The sequence below is a fragment of the Clupea harengus genome, chromosome 16 (genome assembly GCF_900700415.2).
Source record: "Clupea harengus chromosome 16, Ch_v2.0.2, whole genome shotgun sequence".
Classification (NCBI taxonomy): Eukaryota; Metazoa; Chordata; class Actinopteri; order Clupeiformes; family Clupeidae; genus Clupea; species Clupea harengus.
In genome coordinates, this window is record NC_045167.1 from 7,376,411 (window position 1) to 7,393,373 (window position 16,963).

The window sequence follows — 16,963 nt, forward strand, 5'->3', positions numbered from 1 at the left end:
GGCTGAGATCTTAGTTTGGCTCAAGTGGAAGTCATTTATGTGAAAAAGGTTACATGAGTTATTGAGGGTAGTGAAATGAGTAATGTGTTCATGTGTGTTGTACTATGAGTGTTCCACTATGGTGGTGCTGAACGGTTGTAATGTAAGTATGGTAATGTGTGTTTTGTATAGTGATAGTGTGTAAACAACATGAGCCCCATGATGTATAAATGACACTTGTGTTTCTTCTGTCAGGAGGGAGGCAGCTCCACCTACTCCCTAATGAGTGTGCTGAGCCACATTGGGACCAATGCGAACTGGGGTAAGACACACACACACACACACACACACACACACACACACACACACACACACACACACACACACACACACACACACACACACAGGCAAATAAGACCAATATTTAAAGATGTCTGTATGAGTATGGACATCACAGAAACAGACTCTATAAGGAGCACACATATGGGAGGTGTGAGTGTGTTTGGTTAGTGATCTGTGGTTGACTGACACCTCCAGGTCATTACACAAGTGACTGTGCCGAGGAAGGGGGACTCTGGCTCTCTCTTAATGATGAGGAAGTCTCCCCCACCACTCAGGAGGCTGTACTCAGAGAGAGAGCCAGCACTGCCTACATGCTTTTTTACACCAGAAAGGTACACACACACAAAGAGACGGACAGCACAGCATACACCCTCTTCTACATCAGAAATTTGCAAAATTCAAACACACACATGCATGCAAACACACACACACACACACACACACACTGATGCCATCATCCGGTCTCACCTTCTGCTCTCCATGTTTCTGTCCCCTCAGTGAAGTGCCCCTTCCTGGTCATCAAGGCTCAGCACCAGACGCAGACAGGACTCCCCTGCTCAGCAGGAGACACTCAACCAGAGACGTCACATGTGAAGTAAGTTGATATAATTACCTGTCTAAATGTTTCTACACATAATTGCAGAGGTATCGATTGCTTTTCAGAGGGGAGGAAAAAACAGCCACCCGGTTGTTAGGTTAAGACTCAGTTTGTCGTAAAAATCCTTGATGGTCAGATTCAGAGCCCCAGTCTCCTGTCCAAACTCCACACCACAGACACAGATGACATGCAGACAGACCCATAGCAGTGCTCAAGATTAGCCATCATCCTGTCAAGTCCGTATTACCTTGAAACAAGGACTATAACCTTACTGTGTGTATGTCAGTGCTCTAATGGTGCATCTCCCCTCCCTCTCAGACACTAGATAAGGGTTCTGTGAGAGGCTGTTGGACCTGCCCCCCCCCCCCACACCACATCAAGCTGGTCTCCATGGTGGGGTCTCCTCAGGACCGGAGCGCTACAACAGCTCAGTACCATCAAGTCCTGCTGCTGAACCCCCCCGTCCCCCCAAACACACACATACTTGCCCGAATAAACCAAAAACCCAGTGTTTCGCACACTCCAGTCTACTGTGGATATGTTCACACATACACCCACACACTCCACTGGTGACACCATCTTCACCACACACACACATACTCAGATACATATGTTCATACCACTCTTGATACCATCTAGACGAGGGGTTTTCAACAGTTTTTTTCCCTGGGACCACCATTCTGACTAGAAAGTAATTTGCGGCCCACTGATGTGCCTGCATGCGCGTGCTTGTTTGTAACCACCGCCGCCGCCACGCTCTCTCCACCTGCACAGATAATCTGCCTATAACACTTAAATATGTGAAATTATCAGGGTGCATCGCTAGCCGCCGCCACGCCCCCTCCCCAGATATTATATGTGAAATGATCAGGGTGCATCGCTAGCCGCCGCCACGCCCCCTCCCCCTGCACAGATATTCTGCCTATAACACTTAAATATGTGCAGTTATCAGGGTAGATCACTAACCGCTGTCACCACGCCCCCTCCCCCCGCGCACATACTCCGCCTGTAGCAGTTGTCAGTGTAATTTCTTCGATATTTTTCACAATATTCAAGAATAATCTGGAAATGTGTTGAAATATCAAAGCGAATTCATAAAAATAAAAAAATTCAATGATGAACTGATCAACATAGGCTCATGTCGCGGACCCCCTGCAATGCCGTCGCGGACCACCAGGGGGCCACAGACCCCTGGTTGAAAACCCCTGATCTAGGACCCCCCCCCCACACACACACACACACAGCAGCCTACTGTGGATACATTATCATAAGTGTACTATTGGTGGGTATATTTGTTTTATTTAACACACTAGTCAATCCATTTGTTTAACCTCCGTACTTTACTGTCCAGCACACCCCTCATGCTATACACCTACTGACTTCGGCAGACTAAAGCCCAATTTATACTTCTTCTTCTTCTGTAGAGTTTTATGGCGGTTTACAAGCTACGTGTATTACCGCCATCTACTGGACTGAGGTGCAGTTCATTGGGGATCTTTAAAGAAAATCGAATCAAAATAAAATATAAAAATAAAATATAACAAAACCAGTAAAACCAAATAAATCAAAACAAAACAAGAGTTCTAAATCCTAATTGCTAATTGTGTTTCTTTAATAAATGACACTATGGACCCAGTAATACTTCCTGCTCTTGGCTCACCCAATAACGTTTCCAAGGAGAAAACTCTTTTTTCTGCACTAACCGTCCTTTTCAGTTTTTCTCTCTGTCTAGAAAATGTTTCACAACTTAGCAGAACATGTTCTACATCCTCTCTTACTCCACAAACCTCACAATTTCCAGATGGATGTTTGTTCATGATAAATAAATTACTGTTTAGAGCAGTGTGACCGATCCTCATTCTGTAGAACCATACCTCCTCCTGTCTGTTTATATAACTATTCTTTTTCCCTACGATTTCTTGTTGTAATTTGTAAAGATGCCTACCCTTTTTCTCCTTATCCCATTCAGACTGCCACATTGTATTAATTTTTTGTTTGATGAGTACCTTGATCTCTGACTTACTGAGTGGAATGTTTAATTGAACCTCCTCTTCTTTCGTTGCCTCTTTTGCCAGCTTGTCTGCTTCCTCATTCCCTTCAACACCTTTATGAGCAGGAACCCACACAAACTGGACTGTCCTTCCCTGTTGATTAATTGCAAAAATTATTTGATTTATTTCATTCAATAGATCCTGTCTACATGTTGATTCTCCAATTTGAATAGAACTGAGAGATGACATTGAGTCAGAACAAATTATTGCTTTAGGGAGCCTAGTCTCTTCTAGCCATTGCAATGCAATTATGATGGCTGCCATTTCAGCTGCAAAAATGGATAACTGATCAGTAGCCCTCTTTTTAATATACGTATATATCAGATTCAGGAATATACACCCCTATGCCAGTCTTACCCTCACAATCTTTTGATGCGTCTGTATATATTTTTGTTGTATTGTAGCACATACTCAGATACTGCCCTACATTTTCTTTAGTTTCTATAATCACCCTAGGGGAACTAAATAACCATGGTGAGGTTGTGGCCAGAGGCAAAGTCTTACTGCATGTTATGTCCTCTATCTCCAACTGACTTGCTAATCTGTTAGCTTCCCAGCCAAAGCTACAGATCTGAGACCTGCCATATTCCCAACATTCATTAAGGACCTCCTTAGTAGGATGAGATGCGTTATGTCCTTTTAAATTGTCCCAATAAGCCATACTCAATTTCAGACGCCTGAGGTGTAATGGCATTTCTCCTGTCTCTACTTGCAGCGCTGGTACAGGAGAAGTTCTAAATGCACCACAACATATTCTGAGACTTTTAGCCTGCATTCTGTCAAGTTCGTTAAGGTGTGTCTTTGATGTAGATCTGTACACAATACATCCATAATCAAAAAATGTATCTAATCAGAGCAATATAAATTCTTTTTAGGGACGTTCCTGAAGCTCCCCAGTTGTACCCTGCTAAGCATTTCAAGACATTAATACCCTTCTTGCACTTCTCAATCATCTTCTGAATGTGTTCCTTAAACGTTAACTTTACATCAAACCACACTCCCAGGTACCTAATGGTATTGACTTGCTTTAAAACTTGTCCATATAGCTTAATTTCTATAGCAGGATTAGCTCTTTTCTTTGAAAAACAGATGACTTGAGTTTTTTCCACAGATAAATGAAAACCCCATTCGAATGCCCATTTTTCTACCTTGTGAATAGCTGGTTGCATTTTAGGTGTAATGTTTCCAATCTTACGCCCTCTTATCCACAAGGCTCCATCATCAGCATATAATGCTCTGTTTATTCTTACATCATTAATCATTAAGTTGAAAAACACTGGACTGCATACACTACCTTGAGGTGTACCATTTTCTATAGAATAAGTCTGGGAAAAGTCAACCCCAACTCTAACTTCTATAGTTCTTTCTTTTAAGAAGTCCCTGATCCAATTGAACATCTTCCCACCAATGCCCATCCTATTCAACTAGATTACCAAACCCCTCCTTCCATAGCATATCATATGCCTTTTCTATGTAAAATAATGTGGCCAAAACTAAATCCTTGCTATTTTGTGCTTTCCTTATTATATTTTCCATGCATACAACAGGGTCCATTGTAGTCCGTCCACTACGGAACCCGCTCTGATGGTTGGAGAATAGACCTTTCTTTTCACCCTCATACATTAACCTTCTAACAATCATTCTTTCCATCACCTTACATAAATTAGATGTTAATGCAATTGGCCTATAACTTTTAACTTCAGTTCTGTCCTTTCCTGGTTTTCCAAATCTTATTATAAAGTTTTAAAATTCCATACTTAGCCACGTCATCTATCTCCTTAATCATTTTGTAGCATATACCATCTTTCCCTGGTGAAGTATTCTTGGCCCCATTTAATGCTCTCTTAAGCTCAAATAAAGTAAACTCCTTCTCAAGTACGCTCTCACTATTTGCCTGTTTTCCTAATATTCCTTTATTTTCCTCCATTACTTTAAGTCTCCAAGATAATTCTTCAGCTGTTAGGTTTTTTGAGCTATGAACCTTGACAAAACCTTTTGCAAGCATCTCAGCTTTCTCTTGATTAGTCACTACATCATTATCTTTAATCACAGGTACAGAGAATTCCCTTCGAATGCCTCCCATCTTTTTAATCATGTTCCAAACATCACCCACTTTAACTTCTGCCCCTATCTTACCACAAAATTCACGCCAATACTTCCTTTTAGCCTCTCTCACAACTCGTTTTACCTTAGACTGTGCTCTTTTAAAATCCATTAAATTGGTATATGAATGATTTGATTTAATATTTCTGAAGGCTATTTCTGGATTTAACCACTTCCTTGCAGTCATCTGACCACCAAGGTACCATTTTCCTTTTCCTCATGCCAGAAGATTTACCAATAACCTCCTCTGCTGCCTCACACAATATATTGGTAATTTTTTAGTTTAATTCATCAACATCACTACTCCTATCTGATATTATTTCCATCAGCTTACCACTCACCTTAAAGTTATATAACCCCCAGTTTGCCTCTCTCATTTTCCATTTTGGAAACCAATTATCCTCTAAACACATATTTTGATTCCTAACACTAACCCAGATGATATAATGGTCACTACCAAGAGAATTCCCATTAACCTCCCACTGACTTACCCCTGCTATCTGATCAGATACTATCATAAGATCTAATACAGACTCTGTTCCATGATATGCATCAAACCTGGTGCCTCTTCCCTCATTTAAACAAACCAACTTATTGTCATCCATAAATTCCTCAATAGTACTCCCATTCTCATCCACTTTTATTCCTCCCCACAGAGTGTTGTGAGCATTAAAATCTCCACATAATATTACCTTTCCATTTCCCTCCTCATACAAACTGTCTAGCGTGTCTCTCAAAATTCTTTTACAAGGATTATAAAAGTTGATGATTTTAGTTCTAGTTTTATCTACCCATATATCAACCAGGACTACCTCTACATCTATATTCAAAGTTATATTTCTATAATTAATCCCTTGTTGAATAAACGTAGCCACTCCACCTCCTGTAGTATCATCTTTGCGCACTGCTGTGTATCCATGTATAATGAACTCAAGTGATGGTTTTAACCATGTTTCCTATTTCCTCAATAAGTTCCTGACCATTTGCAATTAAACTCCTAGCATTCCACTGAAGAATAGACAAAGTCATTTTGTTTGTGATTCTTCTAGACCTACCTCTGCTAGTAAGATATCATTGATACTTTCTATAGGTTTTTCCCCCATACCAATGTATTTCTGTGCCGCTCTTATGATGATTTTAATTCTCTCTGTCTTACTCGATGTTTGGGCAGAACAGTTGATCACTTCCGCTAGGAAAGCTACAAACTTTACATTTTCCACTGCAATGTATGTTGTATTTGCATCCCTTCCAATTTGTTTGATTCCCTGAGAGTGCCAGTGCTGTTTCTGCCCAGGTATTCCTGGACCAGCTCCTGATGGTATCGCTGTTTCCTTTTTTGCCTTAACTTGTTTTTTTTGCTTCAGCATATGTCACCTTTTCCTCCATTAATTCGCTGAACCTCTGCTGCACGTTTATGCGCATCACACCCTTTATATGCAGCACTATGCTCGCCACCACAATTACAGCATCTAACCTTAGTACCTTGCTCACATTTACCATACTCATGATCCTCTCCTCCACACTTGCCACACCTCGCTTTCCCTCTACATATTGCTGCTACATGCCCAAATTTCTGACATTTAAAGCACCTGAGCGGTGGTGGGATGTACTCACGCACTTGGTAGCTCATGTAGCCTACCCTAATTCTCGTTGGTAATCTTTCCTCTCTCATGGACAACAGTATGGATAAACTCTCCTTCTTCACCCCGTCTTTGTTATACGTCAACCTCTTCACCCTTTCCACTCTAGCTCCCATCACATTTCTCATAATTTCTTCGTTGGTCAACTCAGTTGAGACCCCTGTGATCACTCCTTGTACTATTCTTTTCCTCTCCCACAAAACACACTTGATTTTCTTCCCCTCCAAGGTTGTCATTTTAACCAAAAGGTCTTTTTGTCTGCTAAACGCATGTAATGATTACATTTCCATCTCTCAATGGCTTAACTGATACAGATTCTACAGCGTCGTGTAACGCTTTAGATATTTTCAGTGGGTTTAACGAACTTGGAGAATCAAACTGAAGTTTTACCTTTATTTCTTCCTGTTGTCTTACATTTTCGCTACGATTTTCCTCACCCGAATCCAGACCATCACTTGAACTATTACCACTATTTGTCCTTTTTCCCTTCCTAGATATTACTTCCACCCATTTTCCAATGTTTGTTTCTCCCGCTTCCTCATCCTCTATCTCCTCACTCAATTCTGCTACCGCCAGTCCTTCCGGTTTGGCCATTCCCCAATGAACTGCCACCTTCCGATCGCCACCCTCCGTCTAAGGTGACGTCCCACTCTTGTCTCGCTGTATATTAAACAATTAAAGAAGAGAAATCAATTTACAAAGTAGTTATTATCTACAACGTGCTTCTTACATCCAAACAGAGGTGATCCCGCCCCCAATTTATACTTATGTCGCCGACACTTTTGAAATGGTCGCCGACAGAAATTACGTCATGGTCGACACTTTTAACCGTCACTTTGAAGTGTCGGCTACCTGGAGAAATTTCTACTGGCGCTGATGTCGTCATGAAACTAGTAGCGATCTCCGCCTTCTCAAAGAACACGCACCCCGCCCCCTAAAACAGAAGGATGTCAAATTTGCCTCCCTGAACATTCAGTCTCTCACGAACAAAACACTTATATTAAATTATTTGATATCCGATCATGACATTGACATTTTATGTCTTAGTGAGACCTGGCACCGCAGTGGTGACTATCTCACCTTAAATGAGATGACTCCTGCAGGCTACAATTATATTGAAAAAGCACGCAGCTCTGGTCGTGGTGGGGGGCTGGCAGTGTTCTATCTGGACACTTTCGGCCTGGTTGAACTGCAGGTCCCTGATTCCCCATCTTTTGAATGTTTAGCTGCCAGCTGCCTCACTCCAGAACCTCTGCTAATTGTCTCTATTTACAGACCACCCAGAGATAACTCTACTTTTATATCTGATTTCTCAAATCTCCTCACAATCCTATGCCCCACCTTCTCCAGGCTGGTGATACTTGGTGATTTTAATATCCATATAGATGCCCCCAAGTGCCTGTTGGCTGTTGACTTCCTCAACCTCCTGGATTGCCTCCCGCTTACTCAGCATGTACAAGGACCAACCCATAAACACGGCCATACCCTTGATCTTGCCATTACTGGTGATGTTGTAGTTACCAACTCTCATGTCCTGGAGCTAGGCATCTCTGACCACAGTGTGGTTCTACTGGACACTATGATTACACCACCAGTCTCTAGCAGCAAGCGCTCTATTACCTTCCGTAAGATCAAGGACATTGACCATGTCCTGCTATCTTACACTCTCTCCTCTGCCCTGACTGAGCCTGATCCTGCACTCTCACTTGAAGAGCATGTGCACCACTACAACAGCACTCTACTTGATGGCCTAGACAGGTTTGCCCCTGAAAAAACACGGCTGGTGTCCTTCCATCGCTCAGCCCCCTGGTTCACTGACCATCTCAGAGCCCTAAAATCAGAGGGTCAGAAAATTGAGCGCAGATTCAGGCGAACTGGCTTAACTGTTCACAAACTGTCCTTCAGAGAACACCAGAAAACATATTCCTCTGCTTTGAGATCTAACAGGGCCTCTTACTACTCCACTCTCATTGACTCTGGCCATAGAAATCCCAGGCACCTGTTCTCTACAATACATCAGATGCTCAAGCCCTGCAGCTCCTCCACCACTACTCCCTCCTCTGATGACTGCAACCGCTTTATGGACTTCTTTAAAACAAAGGTTGAAAACATCAGGCACAACATCACCCCCAACCAACCTGACCCTCACCCTGATCATGCCCCCCATGATGGCCCTGCCCTTGATCACTTTGCTGAGGTCACTCAACCTGAGCTCTCCAGCATTGTTTTAAAAATGAACTCCTCCACCAGCTCTTTGGACCCCATCCCCACATCACTATTGAAAGCGTGTCTATCAGCCATCATCCCCAATGCAACCTACATAATAAACAGGTCCCTGTCTTCTGGTGAAGTACCCCCCTCCCTTAAACTGGCAGCTATCAAACCTGTGCTCAAAAAGCACAATCTTGATCCTGAGGACCTCTCCAACTACCGTCCCATCTCAAACCTGCCCTTCTTAGCAAAGGTCTTGGAAAAGGTCGTCACCCTCCAGCTTCATGACCATCTCCACTCCCACCACCTTTATGAATCATTCCAGTCCGGTTTCAGACCATCCCATAGCACTGAAACTGCTCTGGTGAGGGTTCTAAATGACCTCCTAAGATCGTCAGACTCTGGCTCCCCCAGTTTACTTATATTGCTGGATTTAAGTGCTGCTTTCGACACGGTGGACCATAACATCCTGTATCGGCGCCTCCAGGAGGTGGGAATTACAGGCACTGCCCTCGACTTCTTTCATTCTTACCTCACAGGACGCCAGGAATATGTTGCCCTCTGCAATCTCACCTCCAGCGTTAGATGTGTTACCTCTGGTGTCCCCCAGGGGTCAGTCCTGGGGCCTCTGCTCTTTTTAATTTACATGCTGCCCCTGGGAAATATACTACGAAGCCATAACATGGAATTCCACTCTTATGCTGACGATACCCAAATTTACCTCCGAACTGCACCTGACAACACCTGGCTCTTTCCCGGACTACTAAATGCCTGGATGACATCCAGCGCTGGATGAGCAACAACTCCCTTCAGCTCAATGGCAGCAAGTCAGAGGCCATTCTTATTGGCACCCCTTATCAAACTAAAAAGGCCAGCATCACCCACATCACCATAAATGGTCACCCCACCCCTCTCTCCTCACTCGTCACAAACCTGGGTGTCAAGCTGGACTCATTATTGTCCTTTGATGAACACATTAAATCCATCTACCAAACTTCATTTTACCACCTGAGAAACATCTCTAGGCTGAGACCCTCTCTACCGAAACATGCTGCAGAAAAGCTGGTGCACACATTCATCAGCTCCTGCCTTGACTACTGCAACTCTCTGCTGGCAGGTCTACCAGCGAAAACCATTCAGGGGCTGCAGTATGTTCAGAACAGTGCTGCCCGGGTTCTCACTCGGACAAGGAAATCAGAACACATCACCCCAGTCCTCTACTCCCTCCACTGGCTTCCAATCAATCAAAGAATCATTTTCAAAGTCCTTCTCCTAGTTCACAAGGCCATAAACACTACCGGCCCAACCTACCTCCAGGACCTCCTCACCCCTCATTTCACATCAAGGACACACAGGTCCGGAAACTCAAACCTCCTTGCAGTTCCCCGGACAAAATTGACTAAAATGGGAGATCGTGCCTTCTCCTCACTGGGGCCACGACTCTGGAACAAGCTCCCGGAGAACATTAGGGCCTTAGATTCCCTCACTGCTTTTAAATCATACCTCAAAACCCATTTATTTATCTCTGCCTTCACCTAAAGTCCTGGTCTTTGTTTTAGTTTATTTTCTGTGTTGTTATTAGAATGCATTGTTTTAATTGCTCTGTCCAAAATTACTCTGTTTTTAATACATATTATTCGATCATTATAATCTTATTAATTATTTTAAATTTATTTATTACCTTTTTTGGTATATTATATTATCCTATTTTCTGCACTTCATTAGCACTTCTATTACTTTGTATTATTGTTGTTGTGACTGTCTATACTATGTTAAGCACCTCGAGATTTCTTTGTATTTTAAAGTGTGCTATACAAATAAAATCCATTATTATTATTATTATTATTTCAAGCAAAATAAACACATGTTATTTCACGATCTGGCAGATTATATTAAATCATATCTGGTCGATACACGGCTTCAGTGACCAGTCTTTATGGGCGAAAACCCTAGTTAAAGTAAATCTCCATAGTGACTCATGTGATCATGTTGGTGGAAATATATTTTGTAGTAGGGCCAAGGTTATGTCACCGCTACAGTGTACTAAAAAAATACGCTGACATTATATATACATTGTTAAGTTATTTTAATAACATTGAGAAAGTCATGGATTTTTTTGCATGTAAGTAAGTCTAAGGGAGGCAAAGACTTTCTGCCTTCAGTCCCATGTGAAACGACACGGAAGCAGTCTATTGGTCTACATTGTAATTATGGGGAACGATATCCTTGAAGAATATTAATTTGGTTCAGAATGCCCACGGTAGGTCTTTGACTGGAGTTTGCCTATGTGTTGTCATTACGTCACAAAGACTGATTGCCGTGTCATACATTTGCCATAGCGCGAGTATAAAAGGGTCTGGAGTTTGACATCGATTCATAATTGACCTATGGCTAAGCCCCGCCCCCCTTAGTTACTGTTGCTAACTCGGACAAGTTATCGGAGCTTACTAGAGTTTACAATGGCAGCTATCAGTATCAAAACGATATCCCAAGAGGCTCTAGACAACTTTTGGAGACAACCTGATTTCGTCTAGAAGCCTTCAAAAGGGACTTCATTATGCAATGGAGGGATATGTATACAATTTAAAACTAGATATGGTGGATAACAAGCTTAAATTTGAGGCGAAAATGTACAGATCACTATGCAAGAGGGAGAAGCCTCATCTCACGGTCATCACGATTGCAGATAAATACATCCAATACCAGCATTGTTCATACACCGCAGGGAAAGATTACATTAATTTACCTTCAGTTCATTTAACTAATCTGGAGAGGCACTGAGATGTAGACCTACTTTTATTATAACTAACATTAACCTGCCCCTGACAGGACAGTGTCCTAACTGTCTAGCTAGCTATCGTAACCCGGCATGCGTGTGTTATCGGCAAATGTTCACGTTGTCATGTTAATTCATTATTAAACTTATGTATTGTTGTGCATATCGATTGTTTAATAGAATGGCTGATTTTTAACAAACTGTCCGATAGCTGACATAGCTACGCTAGCGCAGCTAGTAAATAGCTAACGTTAACGTTAGCTAGTTTTAACCGTTTTAGCCAGAGATAACTTGCCTAAGCCTAGGATAACATCAGTTAGTGAAAGTAAGCCGGTACTATCAATGACAATAATGTGAATAATGAGTATGCCTATGATCATGTAGGCTTAGTTGATTGCTTTAGCAGAGGACATTTCCAACCTAACAAGACTATGGCAGATAGCTAATGAACGTAGAGTTGACTGTGTGGTCTGCCACACAACTTAATCCACCGGAGACATTTGGCCCTGCCTTGTTTTAGTTTGGGAAATGGGATAAAATATACCCCATTGCCTATCCTCTCATGATATCTCGTATAAGTGTTGTATCTACCCCATGCACATCGTTTGACCATTTTTGTTCAATTTACATTACAACAAACCCCATAAAACAAGTGAAGAATCACGGTTTCTAATGCTACTCTATGGAGTTGTAAACTCAAGATGTCCGAGTGCAGTTGTTACTAAACTGCCATTGGCTCGTCTGCGTTCGAGGGGCGGGGCTTTGCCATAGGTCAATTGGATTTGTGATTGAGGTGACCACTACAGTGTATAAAGATGCTTTGCTGTCCTTGTATTCCTCTGAGGAAGGTAAAAGAAAACCACAATAATAATAATAATAGGCTAATAATAGCAATAATAATAATAATGATGACCTTTGTATCAAATCATTGGTTTTTAATTTTATTATAATTATTATAAATGAATGCTGATATGTCCATCCTTTTTAACCAGAGGAAGAAAGTCCAGGCAGAGCAATGCTTGGAGAGGTAAACTGTTGTGTGTCTGTGTTTATGTATTGGTGAAGTGGATGGTAATGGTACTATGTAAAACAAAACTAAGAATAATATTGTCTGTGGTCATGAAGTCCTTTGAGAGACTGGTGTTGTCCCACCTGAAGGTCATCACTGGCCCCCTGCTGGACCCTCTGCAGTTTGCCTACCGGGCTAATAGGTCAGTGGAAGATGCAGTAAACATGGGACTGCACTACATCCTGCAACACCTCGACTCCCCAGGGACGTATGCAAGGATGCTGTTTTTGGACTTCAGCTCGGCGTTCAACACCATCATGCCAGAAGTCCTCCTCACCAAACTCACCCAGCTCACTGTGCCCGCCACCACCTGTCAGTGGATTACGAACTTCCTGACAGATAGGAAGCAGCAGGTGAGGCTGGGTGAAATTACATCCAGCACCCGGACAGTCAGCACTGGTGCCCCCCAGGGATGTGTGCTCTCCCCACTGCTCTTTTCTCTGTACACAAATGACTGCACCTCAGGAGACCCGTCTGTTCAGCTCCTGAAATTTGCAGACGACACAACAATCATCGGCCTCATCCGAGATGGAGATGAGTCTGCATACAGGAGGGAAGTTGAACATCTGGCCCGGTGGTGCAGTCGCTACAACCTGGAGTTGAACTCGCTCAAAACTGTGGAGATTATAGTGGACTTCAGGAGGAGCCCCCCCTCACCATACTGAACAGCACTGTGTCTGCTGTGGAATCCTTCAGGTTTCTGGGTTCCTCAATCTCCCAGAACCTGAAGTGGGAGCCAAACATCAATACAGTCCTCAAAAAGGCCCAGCAGAGGATGTACTTCCTGCGCCAGCTCAGGAAGTACAACCTGCCTTAGGAGCTGCTGATCCAGTTTTCCACTGCAGTTATTGAGTCTGTTCTCTGCTCATCCATTACTGTCTGGTTTGGTTCGGCCACTAAACTAGACAGGAACAGATTACAACGGACAGTCAGGTCTGCAGAAAGGATTATTGGTGCCGACCTGCCCACCATTCAGGACCTGTACACATCCAGAGCCAGGAAACGGGCAGGGAAAATCATTGCAGACCCCTCACACCCTGGACATAATCTGTTCCAGCTCCTCCCCTGTGGCAGGCGCTACAGAACTATGTACACAAAAACCACCAGACACAAGAACAGTTTTTTCCCCCTTGCCGTCAGTGAACAGTTGACAGATTATTATATTTAATTATTATATTATATATGATATTTATTTATTATCCTAAACTGTTGCATGCATATTTTTCAGTTTAAGTACATTGAGAGCAATTAAACCCAGGAAAAATTCCTTGTATGTGGAAATGTACTTGGCCAATAAAGATGATTCTGATTCTGATATTATGAATAACATTGAATTGAGGTTGACCAAAAGTCTTGTTAGTCCTCTCATCTCTCTAATCTCTCACACAGGAGGCCTCGTCACTGGCTGAGGAGATTATTTAGAAAAAACAAGACTGGGGATGCTGGTATACCTGCGATGTAAGAGTACACCAGTGCGAGTGAATCTGATTCTGTGGGATTCTGAGCGTGTGTCTGTATGCATGTTGCTGTGTGTGTGTGTGTGTGTGCTGACTAAAGTTCTCATGTCTTCCTTTATTCTGGACAGCCTGGAGCCAAGCCCTGTGTCAGGGGACGTCCCTCAGGTAACCATGGCAACATAGATGGACTTTCCTTCTATTACACCTGCATCTGCAGGAGCAATCTTCACTTTAGTTACAGTCATCTAATTAGCAGTTTATAATCAAAGTTTGGCTCAACTATTTTGTGTGACACATAAGACTGTTAGAGAATTAAACTTACATGAACTTATATTTGTTTGTGGAATGTAGACACTTTAAGGTTAAAAGCCAAACTCAGCAAGGAGTGTTTTTCCATTTCACCAGATCTCCAGCACAGTAAAGGTGGTTCCCTGTCTGGACACCCCAGGCCCTCTAGTCACCCTAGCTACCCTGGAGTCCTCCACACTGGTCACCCCGGCCTCCCCAGAAACCCCATCTCCCGGGGCACCCCAAGGAGAGGAGGTCCCCAGCCCGGACACCCCAAAAGGCTGTGACCTCCTGGACCAGTGAGTGCTGATTCAGGACACGACACACATATGTGCCCTCACTAACTTCCCTAATGCTGCCTCACCACCCCATACTGCTGTTCCTCATGTTGTCATAGCTACTGTCACACCACAGACAGAAACATCATATAGATTCACTATAAGATCCAGCTGCAGTCTTTGTTCCCATATCACACCTTTATGAGCTTATATACACTCGTAAATGTCATATAGAAACACCGCAAGATCCAGCTGCAGCCCCACAGACCAGACTAACCCCACACTGCATCCAGTCCCACATCACATTCTTTTAGCATCAACTTGAGTGCTAGGTTTACCTACACTCACTTCCAAACTGTGTTTGTACAGGTTAATGGTCCAACTCGTGGAGGAGAGCCGGTCCCCATCAAGGGGCCGTAAAAAGAGGGCCAGGTCAGCCCCTGTAGCCCTCCTCATTGCCCCGGAGGCCCCAAAGAGTAGGGCCAGGACACCCCCTGTGGCCCTCCTCATTGCCCCGGAGGCCCCAGAGAGAAAGCCGCATGTTCTCCCGGCTCAGCAGTTGAAGTGCAGGGGGTAAGTCACCCAGATCACCTTTCTCACTTTAAACCACCTAGAGGAGTGATGTGTGTGTTCACATTCAGTATGTCTGTCCAGCATATATATATATATATGTATTTATATATATTGAACATATATTGAAGTCAAGCAGAGGTTACATTTGATGTGTCTTCACTTAGGCAGTGTTTATGTGCATGCATGATGCTTGCTTGAGTAGCTCTTGGCAGTTTGTGTTTGACTTTCTGGTTTATTTTCCTCTCTCTCAGGCTGCCTAACCTCGGACAGACCTGCTATATCAACTCCACCCTGCAGTGTCTGTTCGCTCTGCAGCCCCTCTGCATCCAGCTGCTCCTGCAGGAGGAGACATGGAGGCAGGAGCCCTCAGCACTGCGCCTCAGGTAAGTACTCATATACTCACACACACACGCACTCATAAACACTCCCCTCACCCCCCTCCCTCTCTACATAGCTCCTTTGTGTGTCTCTTGGGCCTGAGGACATCCACGGACAGGGTGCTGAAGGACTGCATCGCCCTGCGCAACCATGAATTCGAGGGGAACTCACAGAACTTGACAAAACACACACATGAAATCAGATGCTGTAAACGTAACCATGTAGGCTGCTTTTGAGGACATTTTAAGCCATACCATTGCATGGCTCAACGTATGTAACCAATGTAGGTATGCATCTATATATTTGTCATATGTACGTGTGTGTGTGTGCAGGACACCCGTGAGCTCCTCTCGGAGTGTCTTCTGGGCCTCAGGGTCATTGGGCACACCCTCCAGATGGGGGATGTGTCCTATCAGTGCCCAGTGGACACTCTGCTCTCCTTCCAGTTCCAGCACATAAGATCTTGCAGGAGGTCAGTCAGGCTGATATAAGGGCAGATCTACAGACATTATTCCTGTGTGTTGAGCATTTATCGGTAGCCCTCATGTGTGAATTGTGTGTTTCTGTTTGTTGAGCAGCTGTGGAGTTGAGAGCAGGAGGGAGGAGATCTCCACCTACCGCTCCCTCTAAATGGTTGCGCAGGGCACAGTCCAAAGCAGCCTAGAGCTCTACTTCAACGTACGTTCCTAACAGTCAATCTCAATCTCTATACACACAATATACTCATGACACACACTTACATGCTCTCTCTCTCACACACACAAACTGGTTTGTCACATGTGTTTGTGTCTACAGAAGTTAAAAGTTGAGTACAGGTGTGAGTAGTGTGGGTGTCAGGTGTCGAGCCTGAGGTGTGGTTTCTACACTCTGCCTCAGTAAGTTTGACTTCCTCCACTTAAGCACTTACAGATAAAGAAGACACGTGAACCTCATGAAAAACACACGAGAAAACAGGGTACCACCAATGTCACAGAGGTTATGGGCGGAGCTACCCCACCAGCAACACAAATTTCCGCTGATGATGAAACGATGAAAGAAAACGGTGAAAACGGATGGCTGCTCTCAAAGGACACTTAGCATTTTTATGGTGCATGTAGTGTCACAGGATCAAGACTAAACTCATTGAAATTGGGAACTGAAGACACATCAGAAATGCATGCCAGGCTCTCTTCTCCCCCCTTCTCTGTCCTCCAGGATGCTGGTGCGTTTCAGCAGGCCTT

At 43.6% G+C, this 16,963-nt stretch overlaps 1 protein-coding gene and 1 long non-coding RNA gene across 2 annotated transcripts; both read left to right on the forward strand.

The window, feature by feature from the left end:
- The first annotated feature begins 475 nt into the window (after positions 1-475).
- Positions 476-1,873, forward strand: LOC122133587. Its single transcript, XR_006152886.1, has 3 exons — positions 476-653; positions 820-916; positions 1,238-1,873. It is a non-coding gene; the product is annotated as an uncharacterized LOC122133587 (long non-coding RNA).
- A 10,399-nt stretch (positions 1,874-12,272) lies between these two features.
- Positions 12,273-15,952, forward strand: LOC122133585 (predicted GPI-anchored protein 58). Its single transcript, XM_042710068.1, has 7 exons — positions 12,273-12,548; positions 12,693-12,727; positions 14,159-14,227; positions 14,355-14,391; positions 14,632-14,813; positions 15,162-15,365; positions 15,617-15,952. The coding sequence occupies exons 1-7, from the start codon at positions 12,516-12,518 to the stop codon at positions 15,750-15,752; spliced, it is 696 nt and encodes a 231-aa protein (XP_042566002.1). The 5' UTR covers positions 12,273-12,515; the 3' UTR covers positions 15,753-15,952.
- The last annotated feature ends 1,011 nt before the right edge of the window (positions 15,953-16,963 follow it).